The sequence below is a fragment of the Phaseolus vulgaris genome, chromosome 3, assembly GCF_051622355.1.
Source record: "Phaseolus vulgaris cultivar YP4 chromosome 3, ASM5162235v1, whole genome shotgun sequence".
Taxonomy (NCBI): domain Eukaryota; kingdom Viridiplantae; phylum Streptophyta; class Magnoliopsida; order Fabales; family Fabaceae; genus Phaseolus; species Phaseolus vulgaris.
Genome location: NC_143500.1, coordinates 52,505,109 through 52,518,509, shown reverse-complemented (window position 1 = coordinate 52,518,509; position 13,401 = coordinate 52,505,109). Strand labels below are relative to the sequence as shown.

General features: G+C 27.8%; 1 protein-coding gene across 4 annotated transcripts; it reads right to left on the bottom strand.

Moving 5' to 3' along the window:
• Window positions 1-1,194: 1,194 nt before the first annotated feature.
• On the bottom strand, window positions 1,195-5,152 carry LOC137808549 (protein PIN-LIKES 3). 4 transcript variants are annotated; one of them, XM_068609715.2, is made up of 11 exons: window positions 4,936-5,152; window positions 4,602-4,812; window positions 4,439-4,518; window positions 4,229-4,353; window positions 3,822-3,943; window positions 3,476-3,700; window positions 2,886-2,978; window positions 2,546-2,646; window positions 1,893-1,945; window positions 1,613-1,798; window positions 1,195-1,452 (listed from the first exon to the last, which is right to left on the bottom strand). In XM_068609715.2, exons 2-11 carry the CDS (start codon window positions 4,734-4,736, stop codon window positions 1,328-1,330), a joined length of 1,245 nt encoding a protein of 414 aa, XP_068465816.2. In that variant the 5' UTR covers window positions 4,737-4,812; window positions 4,936-5,152; the 3' UTR covers window positions 1,195-1,327. The 4 variants fall into 4 exon arrangements, with proteins under 4 accessions (XP_068465816.2, XP_090155942.1, XP_068465817.2 ...); XM_090299816.1 differs by having other exon boundaries at window positions 4,181-4,353; window positions 4,936-5,057; XM_068609716.2 differs by having other exon boundaries at window positions 4,925-5,023.
• Window positions 5,153-13,401: the final 8,249 nt, after the last annotated feature.

The following is a 13,401-nucleotide window of genomic DNA, read 5'->3' as shown; positions in this document are numbered from 1 at the left end:
AATTGATGGTAAGGTATTATTATCTTTAAAAAGTGTGTGATATAATATTGGTGTGTTTTGCCTTCAATAAAAAAAAATAAAGGATGATTCAAATACATCATAAGGTTAAAGTTCTAAAGTTATTTAAATCATATTTATTATATAGTTTAACTTAATGAATAATATGTATTTTAATTATATATTTTATATAAAATTATCATTTAATATAAAATTGTTAACAAAAATTAAAATTAAATTGTTTGATATATATATATATATATATATATATATATATATGAAAAAGTTAACAAATAGATTGATAATTTTGGAAATTATTGAAAACTTATTTAAAAATATAAATCAATAACATGAAATTACCTATCCATAAATTTGCAAAACTAATACAACTCACCAAGAATCAAAATATTTACTTACCACAATATAACAATAAAAAAAAGAATTGTATAATTTTATTAACAAAACCATACCAAAAAGATACAAAGCTATATAAAGAAAGAAGAAGACGATGACTGTCTAATGCGTAGAAGATGAGGACAGTCTAAACATCTAGTCTCTTTATTCTTACTATCATATAGTCTGTTAACAAATCCTTTAGATTATCTTGTTTATACCAAATCATTAGTTTGTTCATTTAATGTTATAGAGTGTCTAGTATGCATCAAAAGACATACAGTATTGGTGTTCATCTTGCAGTTGTTACCAGCTCTGACATCAAGTTAATTTTGATATCTTCGACTTCAAACAACTTAATCTTTCAAATACATAATTGTTCCTAAGAAGAAGGGTAGTAACAACCATGAGATTAACCAAGAGAGGAACCTCATATTGACTAAAGTAGATGAATTTGATATGCTCAAAGCTCAACCTTGAAGTCTGCAAAGTTGTGGATGTATACGTATTTAAGTAGATTTTGTTGTATATTTTTTACTAAATAGTATGATTCAAGACATCTCCAATAAAACATTTTAAAACCAGTTATGTTTTTAAATCTATTGATTCAAATTTTAAATTGGTTAAAATGACTTAAACTAAAGTTAGGTGACTTTAGTAAAGTATTTTAACATGTTTTATCGTATCAACTAACTGAAAATATTAAAGTCTTTTTAATGTTTTAAAAGTAAAATCTTTTTATACTCTTTAAACTTAAATATTAAATGTTTTTTATTTTATTTTTTTAATGAAATCAACTAATTATTTTGATAAATAAACTAAATGTTTTAAATTGAATTCTTTTATTAAATGAAAACAATCAGTTATTTGATAAAATATAAAACTATCAAATAAAAATAAACATAATAACAACAATAATTTCAATATACAAAAAAGTCTAAGAGACTAGCCACATGAAGAAAGTTGACCAAAGAGTAACAGCAATTGCCGCCAAAGCATATGTCCATAGCATGATAACTGAACACTCACTTTCACCAGCTCCAAACAACTGAGCAATGGTGCCTGCAAAATTGTAGTACCAATCAATTTATAATGTAAGACCTTCAAACATGAAACATGAAACAAATCAAAAGTTGTCCCTGACAAATCAACTGATAGCTTCTTTAATCTTAGTCCATCATGTTTTGGCACATTAAACTAAAACAAAACTCTGATAATATACCTATGTTCATGGCTGGGGGAAGTGCATGTTGCAGCAGAAGCACGAACTGATACAAAGCATCTGATTGCACGAAATTAAAATGTATAGCTGCTTTCACAACTCCCACACCCAAAACTGGCAGGAAAATATATCTCACAGCTACAATTCCCACAAGGGTCCACACTGGAGTACTTGATCCTTTCAAACCTGTTCCATTTTCCATCATTCTTTTCTTTTCAGCATATAATCAGAGAAACAAAATGAAAAACACTTGTTCAATTCAGAAACTATCAAGTTTCACCTTTAAGTAGGTTTGCACCCATTATAAGAGTCAAAGTAGGGATAGCTGCCTCACTGCATGCACATGCAAAAATATGACATAAGTTGTACTGTCATGTAATCAAGAATCATTATAACTTTGTGTAATAATTAAACAATTTTAATTAATGATAACATAACAGTTTTTTCAATAATCTTACTGACCATTCACAATATATATGCAGTAGTGGGACTTATATTGTAATATTAAAAAGCATATAAGGATATCTTTATTTTAGCTACTAATGTTATCTTCAATTGTTTCTATCCTTATCTTCTGTTGTATATTTAAATTTAGACTTTCTCAAATATGTATTGTATTCTTACTTATATAGATGAAATAATTTAAATGTTTAAAATATTTATTAAATATGAATTTTAATTATAATATAATCTATATATTTAAAAATATTTATTTATTATAAGTTTTGCCTTGTACTTGACATGCATATGATTGTTATAATAACATTATGAAACTTTTGACCAGCAAACTTTAAGGTTTCAAATAGATAGTAAAAAGTTGTTAGCTATTATGTAAACCAATAACAAGTTTGTAGTTAATTTAAGTTCATAAAGTTTTTGGTTAGTTCTTATCTTTTGTTACTGAAAATGTAAAAAAAGTTTTGAGATGGATACCCCAACGTGGAAATGGATTCTTGGACCACATGAAGCTTAGCACTACTACCTATGATTAAATTCCTCAATGGGGAGATTACACCAATGAGAAATCCAGCAATCTGAAAAACAAAAACAAAAAGAAACAGCAAATTCATCATATAGTGTAACCAGTGTTGTCTAGATCCACCAGAAGACCTTTTGAATCTTAGCAAAGTGAAATGTCTGAAGGTATCAAACCAATTCATGCACCTTAGATCTCACATTATAAAATTCTATGTTAATGAGTATATGCAGTAAATGGTAAACAGGGAAAACATGATGGCAAATTGTTTCCAAGGAAATGAACCCTGAATCATACAGCTCCAATGGTTGATGGCGCAAACATGGCTTTGAAATTTAAGTTGCTTGAAATCACCCTCACGCGGTTCTTAATTTTGCTTGAGATTGAAACCTGAAAAAAACACCAATGAATCATTGTTATATATATGTATATGCTTCATGGATTGCAGCAAACTTTTGTATCAAGAAAGCAGATCAATCATTAGATCGGTGAAAGTAAATAGATTGAACTCATATATTATGCATTCAATTCAGTTTAAGTTACATACTGTTATATGTTACTAGAGTAGAGATACTCGAAGGGTTAATTCTGCTGTCATGCTTCAATTTGAAGAATGCAAACTAACAGATGTTTTGACATTTCGTTTCCAATGAGCTCCACTAAATTAAGAGTGTGCCTGGATTCTTTGTTAGAACTTGCATAAAATTATATCCTAATGGAAATACTGCATTAGAGAGTATGTTAGTACTAATATTCTCAAGATTATTGAATATATGTAAGTTACTCATTTGTTCTTAACTTTTTAAAATGCAATTGAAGCAATATTGTAAAGGGAAATTTTTCAGAATAGCTATCTTTTGAAAAGGGAAGTTTGTAGTAAGCCTCACTTTCTTCTCTGATTCTGCTTCAGGAAGCAGTAAGGTACATGCATCATCCATAGTGTCTTTAGTAGGATTAAGTGTTTGTGAAAAATGGTGTGATTGTGACTCTGATGTTCCCCATGAAGCCTTCACTATGCTGTTGTCATTACTTGAACCGTCTTCCTTTTGGATTCTACTTGAGGAAATCCTCATTATGTTGTAAACATATGACCATATATAAACTGCTCCAATCTGAAGTTTCCAAATGAACATAAGTTTATTATTTTCTTGGATAAAATGCAACTATAGCCAATGAAGTTTATCATTTTCTTGGATAAGTGCAAACTATATCAACAATTAACATCTTGCATACCGCCATAGAAAGTGAAGCATAAGCCATTCCATACTCATAACAGACATCAGAGTCTCCAAAAGGACTACCACTCTGTGTACACATAGCAGGAATAATGATAATAGGCAAGTTCCCCAAATTTCCTGTTCATATCAGTCCAAAAAATGAGCTCAACCATAAGATGCATAAAGCAGAGAATGGTGCACAAGTTTGACACATTATTAAAATTATAAACAATACATTGCATCAAGTGGAAAGATGTTTCTTAGTTTAAGCAGAACTTTTTGGGGACAATAAGCACATCACTCTCATCAGTTGACAAGTTTGATTGGAAGAACTCAAAGTGTGTCTAAACTAAGTTATGCAGAAGAAGAGATTACATGTGTGGTTTGGTGCATTGATTTAGTTGGGCTGAGAAGAGTGTATACCAGCAGAACAGCAACCCAGGATTAGACCTTCCAATTGTTTGGGAGGCCTTGTAATCTTAATCAAAATCCATCCCAAGGCCGAGCCTAATACGAATGTGATAAGAATATTGAACGGCATGAACCACCTAAACCACAATAACAAAATGTCGCAAAAGCACTAGTTGCAGGATTCAAGCTTCTCCACACATAACATTACAAATCAATACTCACAACTGAACAACACTCTCCAAGGTAATCGTTTTGGCCAGATTGGTACCCACCAGTGATGGATTAAACACATAAAACACAAGCTGTCGCAGAAACAGAACTGTTTTCAATAATCTGGAAGAAAGTCAAAACAAAACAAAACAAAAAACATATCTGTATTTGTAACCTGATTCACTTTCTTCCTCGCATCTTCTCCCAATATTGATATGTCATCCAGTGCAAGAAACAAGCCAACTGCAGTAATCAGTAACACTTTGATCACCGGGAAAGAGGCTACAGAAAGTAGCTGAAGAAACCCCATTACACCAAACCTTCAAACAACCTAGGCCAATCCTAAATTCAAAGCAAATATGTTCTTGTGTAACAAAAATATCTATCTGCAAAAATACAAAAAAAGAGCAATGGTCATTGGTCACTCTCAAAATTCATGATAATACTAAGAACAAAATAGGCATGGAATAACAAAATAATTTGGTCCCATCCTCGTACAACTTGAAGACCTTTTCGAAAATGACCAAACGCGTTCATGAACGTGAAAGTGGAGAAGATGAACTCTAGTTACACCATACGCATTGCATAAAAGAATTCGATAAATATGATAGAGAGAAGTCAAATAAACACCGATTTGATCAGTTTCACGTGAATTCATAAACAACACAATAAACATGGCATTAAATTATTGTGGGTCAGCATTGCATTAATTACTAACTAAGATGTGATGAAGTCGCCTAAAAAGGTGCTATCTATCACTTCCGAACCACCATTTTCATTTAATTTAAAATAAGACCTAAAATATTTATAGCGGCTTGTGACTATAAACTTAAAATATTTTGATACCATATAATTCAATCTTATTTATAAATTAAAATTTCCACATTCTTATATAATATTAAATGTCATTGTCTATAATAAACATGGAAATATATATATATTTATTTAACATATATTGATTGAAAGATTGGTATGCATCAACACCAACAAAAATTATAAAAAGGGTTCAAAACTTTTAAATACTTTTTGTTAAATTTTAATTTGATATACTATTATGGTGAGAACTTATATATTATCAACTAACTAGTTAGACAATGGGTTATATGAAATATTTTTTTATTGACTAGGCCGAAAGGTTGAGAGGTCGAAAAGTTATCAGCATGATTGATAAAAACTAAAATAAATAAATAAGAAAATAAGAAAACACGGTATCGAAGTCGAAGAAATAGACCTAAAATATTTAGAGTATATTTAATAATTGCAAGGTGTGAAAAGTAAAAGTTCAATTAAGTCAAAGTCCAACAATTGAGCACTATAAATAGATGATATGCTTAAGTGGTAAGTAGAGTGATTTTTATCTGATAACTAAACAAATTGAGTTTGACTTTATCATCGGAGCCTCTTGCAGTTACACACCCACCCGAGAGCAATTCTGAGCCTAGAAGCCGATAGTTGATCATGATCCAGCAGTTGAGTGAGACCCATTCCTTTAAGTGAAAACTAGTTCAACCCCAATCCAATGAACTTAGTAGCCGAAAACCTAAGATAACAACAAGAATCGGATAGACCCAAAAGAGGAGAAGAAAGTTAATTGTTTCATAGATCCGATAAAAACAATTTTAATCAATGAATTTTATTTATAATTTTGTGGTCTTAAAATTTACTTATAATAATAAAAAAATTACAATTATTTCAAAGTAAACGTTCAAATTATAACAACGAAACACAAAGTCAGTGTTGCCCCGTTAATTGTGGGTTTGATGTTACCAAAGCTTGATTGATTAGGTTTGACCCGAGGATGGGAAAAATTGTTGCTTTAGTTTAACAATCAGTGACCACACGTTTACCTTGCATTTGCCTCTTTTAAAAGTTTGAAAACTGAATTGAATAAATACTAATTACATATTAATAATATATAATCGCATTTTTTTACTCTTAATAATTTATAAAAAAAATGAATTAGAATCACAAGTATAATTAATTATATGTGGTCACTTAAATTTAAAAAAAACGAAGAAAGGTATAACCAAATAAAATGCATGTAAATGGCAAATAATACTTAAACGCCAATAGGGACAAAATATTGAATAAAATAGACGTAATAGAAAATTTGGTGATGCATGAAGATTCATGAACCACGATCAATCTGACGCAATGAAGTAGATTTTCTTCTTCCTGTTTTTATAAAACTCTTCTTTCACTTCGTTGTCTCCATTCTCAAAAACGTTTCAAATGGTGCTTCGTTCAATTTATGTAAGACAAAAAAAAAGAATCACGCAATGTCATGTAGGGTATTATCTATTCAGAATTTTTATTTTCGACTATTTTTTTTTGTTTGTTTTCTCCACGTTAGTTTTGAAGGGAGGGGAGGAAATTTATAAACATTTCAAGAATATTAACTAAAATATATTTACTTATATTTTCAAATCTTATATTTTAAAGATATATATACTGTTGTTACAGAGCGAGCAAAGAGTGAGTTTTCTTTTATCCTCTGCTGTTAGCTTTTAGTGGGTTTGATTCTCAATCTTTGTGTTCGTTCTCTTAAGAGATTTTGATGTTTAAGTTAAAGTTTGATATATGATGGTTAAATGATAATAGATACATACTTTGACATGAGGTTGATCGACCTATTCATAAAAATGAGTTGAGTTTTTGTGTTTGTGGACCTTAGATTAACACGATTTTCATGATTAATATTTTTATTAGTTTATGTACAACCTTTTCTAATCGATGATCTTAATTGGTCTCGAGTATTTTAGGATCATTTTAAAATAGATTAATAGATTAATGTTAATATTTTGATTATCATCTTAATGTTAATTATTTTGAATAGGTCCATTTTAAAATCCTACATACAGAAATATTTAAAGAAGTTATCATTAGTACATAAATAGAAAATTATGTCCTAAATACTATAGTGGTTATCGTAAAATTGATCTAAAAAACATTAATTTTCTTAGCATAAATAAAGTTCTATTATTAAGTGATATTGTTTTTCATCTTAAATACATTTAGTTACTTTTAGTAATGAGTTTTATATCATGTAATCATGGATTATTCTTGTCTCCACTTTGCTTGGGTCTTTTTTTTATATATATATATACCTTTGAGTATTAATTAGAGATTATTTCTCAATTCATTTTTTTATAATATATATTTTTAGTTATTCATTTCTTCCAACTAATCTTTAAACAATAAGTCGTGTTATCTGTTTTTCTTTTTCATGTCGTACGTGCTAACAACCAAAACTACCTACTGGTCAATAATTATTCAAAATAATTTTATTGTTTTGAGTAGTAGGAATTGTCTAAATAGTTTTATTTCTTTAAGCATTATTCAAGAGGAAAAATAATAATTTGATGACAAATTTATTATTTTATTCAAATTCAAGTTCTGCTATACATTTTTTATACATGGGTGATGCATATATGCATTTTTTCCAAAAGTTGTTGCTATTATTTTATAATTAAAAATTCCCCCTAGTGTCTTTTTTCGATAGTATTTTAATGACTTCAAAAGTAACATAAATACAATCCTTAATTTGTCGATCTTTAACAAACACATTCTAATTAATATAGACAATTCTACTAGCTACATTCTAATTTAGATCTAAAGTATTTCACACACTCAACCCTAAAGGAAATAACATCAGCATGATGTTTGAAAACATTACAATCATAAGAACCAATGATATCCCAAAAAGGATGGTAGAAGCAACCATCAAAACAATTCAACCAAGACACTATTAGTATTGAAGTAAAAAATTGTTTTCCTAATTTACTTATTAGAAGGACAACTTAATAGTTGTCTACAATCATCATTAGTTACCAAATGTGGAATGCAAGAGGTAATAAGATGATTCATACTAGCATAGGAATCAAGACCATAATCAACATTGTAAAGATCCTTATAAAAAGAAAAAAAAAATATAATCTTCAATCATCTTAGAGTCCTCCAAGACCAAATCACCTTCAACCAATCCATGTATAAAATGAACATTAATACGTTTTTTAACTACAGCATGGAAGAAAATATGTATTTATGTCACCGTTTACAAACCAGTTTATCCTTGCTTTCTCCTATCAAAATATTTATCCTTGCTTTCTCCTATCAAAATAAAGATTGAATATGCAAAGCAATATTGAGATTATTAGTAGCTTCATTTCCATTTTTAAGAAGAGAATCTAACTCATCCAAAGAAATAACCATTTGCTACTGCAAAGAATCCAAAATTTGTTGGTTTTCAACCACAACACTATGTCCCAAACACATTTATATCCCAATTTTTATGGACATGTTTGAGACATTGTAGCTTTTTTTGAAGAACAACATAGGAAAACCAAAGACCTCCTTTGTCCAGGATTGTTGTATGGCATTCTTACAATCAGGATGCTCCAACCACATTCTAAAGAACCTGGAAGAAAAAAGGTCTATGAGACATGATTATGAGTGAAGGAAATCAATAATGGATGACGATAAAAATAGTTCTTAGTAATGACTTTGCATCTATAGTTAGACCATTGATCAAGGAAAAATTATAACACGCTCTTTCAAGTTTTCTCTCAATCTGTTGACTACCATGTCTACCATTGCTCCAAGTAAAAAAATGAACCAAAAGAAAGGAATATTAATGAGTTCATTGCATTGATCCATTTTTGAAATTCAACACAAGACAAGCTATTAGGAGTAACCCTCTCTTGGTTTTAAAGAACATTTAAGTTCCCAAAAAGATACCAAGGTGCTTGTTTAGATTGAATATATCGATTTAAATGAACATTCTAACCATGTATAAAGTAGAGCAATAAATGCCTGGAACATTCAAAACTTGTCCTATTAAAGAAATTGTGACAGAAATATATTATAAAGAGGACTAAATAATATTGCTAAGGACATCCTATCAGGTCAAAATTTGGAAACCAATTTAGACCCTTCAACAAGCTTGGAAGCATTTATTAACATAAGTTTTCCCCTTACTAAACTCATTTATATTTGATTCATAATTATTTTTATCAAAATCAAGAACCATAATGTTCAAACCTTCTTCAACCAAGCTAAGAATAGATTCCAAAGTTGATATACAGTTAAGTCATTAGAAGATCCCTCCCAATTCATCAACTATAGTAGTAGCCTTGACAAAAGCACTGAGATTAATATCAAGAAAATTCAAAACCTTATCCTTCTTTGGATTAGGAATATACACATATTTAGCAATATTGCCACACCTTTCTCAAGACCAACAATTTTTTTTTCATCAACCTTATATCTTCTACAATTATTTTTAGTGTGACCAATCATCTTGCAAGAACAATATAGAGGATGTAATATTTCATATTTAATGTCAACAACAAAAGAAAAACCAAGCCTCTCCGGTAGGATTTGGTTAGGTAGCTCTGGAAGCATATCAAGATCAAATACAACATGAGCAAAGAACTCCTTGATAGTATTCATTGTACAATCATCAAGTGAAATAGGGATACAGACTCCTCTTGCAATAGAGAAAATAGCCCTTTAACTGCCAATATTTCAAAGGTAGACACTGTTTATACATCCAACATTTAACCTGTGTTTGTTTCCACCGATGGAAAGTTAAAGAGTGAAGAAATGTCAAGAAAGTCCGAAAAACGAGGTAGAAAATTGTGAAAAACGAGATGAATTCCACTAGCAGACTTTCTTCTTTCAATAAGAAAGAAACTTGCTTCTATGTGAAGAAACTTCATTTTTAACACGTTAAATCACAACGTACATAAAATAAATATAATAATATATATTATTTTATTTTAAAATAGTAAATATTAAATTCATAATAAAATACAGTTAATGTTTTATTAATATATGTTTAATGTTAAATAAATAAAAAGTAAATTAAATTAAATTAAATTTTGATAATTTATTTAATATACTTTATTTTGAAATGTTATTTTATTTATTTATTAAGATTTTATAATAATTTTTATTAATGTAAATTTTTTAATCTTAATTTAAATTTTCAAAATTTAAAATTCAATTACATCATTCACAAACTTTCATAAATTTTTTATTTACTTTCCACTCTTTTTTCCTTAATCCAAACAACCTCACTTTTGTTTCAAATCTTTCCTTTTCCACTCCCTCAAATCCATCATGTAATCCAAACAAAGCCTTAACTTTGATCAGTTTCATTGGCCGAGACAAAATCTTTGGTCCATGAAAAACCCAAAAAAATCTTAAAAAACATGTTCAAAGAGACGACTATAAAAACACATCTCATTTACTAAAGAGAGAAAAAGAAACAAACTCATACAAATCTTTACCTGTAGGTAAGAACCCAATAATTTCCAAAAAAATCCAACTTCTTGCGAATATCCAAATCTACCATGCAGACGAGTTTTACATTTCTCTAAACCAAGAAGATAAACTTCTTCTATGATCATCAAACAAAACCCACTTAAGAACAAACTCAAATCTCCTCAAACTCCAAAGTTAAAAATATATTACAAACAAAAATATATTTAATCTTTAATTCTATTTTAATATATTCATTTCATTACACGTTTTTCACTAGTTTGATTAAATATAACCTATGGGGGTACCGAAGAAATTAAGTCCAAAGTATAAATATATACTTTACAGGAAATTATGTTGGGCTGTTTTGTTTAAATGTTAGATTGGGTAATTAAACCCTTCAGTCTCGTATACAAATTTAAGTTGAATATTTAAAATTAATTAATACAAATTTTCGTGCCAGTTTCCTAACCAAAAATGTTTTTAGTGGAAAATCATGATCTGATTTCATTATTAATATAGTTAAAAGCAACATCTGTGTTGCATTTTATGAATTCTGTAACTAGAGTACAACATTGATTGCCCATTATGAGTTCTATATATTGCTTTTATAGAAGTTGGAGTGATAGTGATTGCCAGTGAAAATGTAATTATAAAAATTTCCATGACAATCATGAAATTCGTGGTAATTGTTTTAATAATTAAGATAAAATTAATAGTCATCGTAATAACTTAGTTCTGCTAACAAATAATAATAATAATAATAAAACGATATATATATATATATATTTGATTAGTTTTGACATATTTTATTCTTAGTATAATAAAAAATTATAATTTTAATAAAAATTATCTTTATTAATTTTTTTAATAATTAAAATAATTAAACATGTATTTGATTTTTGCCATATATTTAGTAAAACCTCCACAACTTGTTTTGTGCCACTTCAATACTTCACCTTACCCCTCCGGTGATAAGTATTAGGTGTGGTATGTATTATGTAGCACAGACACTCATACGACACGGACACGGATATATATATATATATATACGTAAAATCTCTAAGATGTATGACACGGGGACACTTATCTATATATTATATAATTATGAATTATATAAATTGACAATAAAGATGTATGTACACAAGTATGTTCCAGATTATTTGTTGGAACATAAATATGTTTTTCATGACTGATTCACAAGGATTTGTTTCTTATTTTTATAATCATAATAACAATTTATACAATAAAAATTGATTTTTTAAAAAATTAATGTATTTTTTCTTTTTAAAATTGTGTTAAAATTGTACTAGAATTGTTAGAAATCTAATAAATACTTTTTGAATTGGACATTTTACGGATACGTGTCCTACAAATATCACACGAGTGTCAGTGTCAGATATATCGGACACCGACACACCATTTAAGAGGAGTGTCCGAGTTTCATAGTATCTAAATAAAATTCTTGAAAGCTAAATTAGTATTTGTTAATTAACTATTCATTAAACTACTGAAATAAATATACTACTATGTATACTGCTTACTAATGGACATACATAATGGACCCATTGTTTTATATTCTGATTAAATTTATTTATTTAATTAACATTATTTTATAATTCTGTTATTAATAATTAATTAATTAATTTATTATATCTATGTCATTCTCTTATGAAAACATATAAATTTGATTTTTAGCTTAATTCGGCCTCTCAATTTTTTGACATACCAGTCCATATACAAATTATAGTTATGATAAAAATTATGGTAATATTAATTATAGCGATAATATTAAAATATACTGATATTAATTCTATTGATACACATGGGATACTATAACTCTAATAATTATAATATAATCATAATCTTAATTATAAATGAGATACAAATATATATTCCCTATCTTATTTTGTTGTTTTCTAACTTATATCCTATCAACTACACTAACAAAATAAATAAAAAATCATATTTTATTGTTACTGTATACAATTATTTAAACATTATATAATAATTAGTTTATCCTATTATATATTCATTGTAAAAACACTCTAAGTATATTCTAAATAATTGAATTTCTTTTTTTAGCATGGTATGTATAAATGTTAGCCATAAATAATTCTTAAGAAAATATTTTATTAATTATTGAACCACTAGATAATAAATACCTGAAAACTATTAATTGTGAAAGATTCTCAATAAAAAAAATTAAATTCAAAGTTTTTTGAAATATTATCATTCGAGTTAATTATTGTATTTGAAATATTATTTATTAAAGTTAAAAACTAGGTTGCAACTTTGCTTTTGAAAACTTTATTATAATTTTTTTTTTTAAATATTAAAAAATAAAAAATATATTTAAATTTTTTTTAATACATAAATAACACCAATATATAATTTGTTAAAATGTGAAAGTGTAACTTAAGTATATTTTATTAGTAGACTTAATTATGAATGCAAAGAGGAAATGATTTGTACATGGAATAAAGTGAAAGGTGTAGTGAGACAAAGATTCATTTCTTCATAAGAAAAGTGCTAACATTATGGCCAATCTCTAATTTTAATCTCTACAATTTTTTAAATTATTTTTTTTCAACTATTTTCTTATAATAGGTGAAATTATTCTGTGATATTGAAAAAAGAAATTTAATAACTAAAAAAAAAATTGGTAAATTTCTGGAAGAATAAAAATATATCCAAACCATATTTTTTAC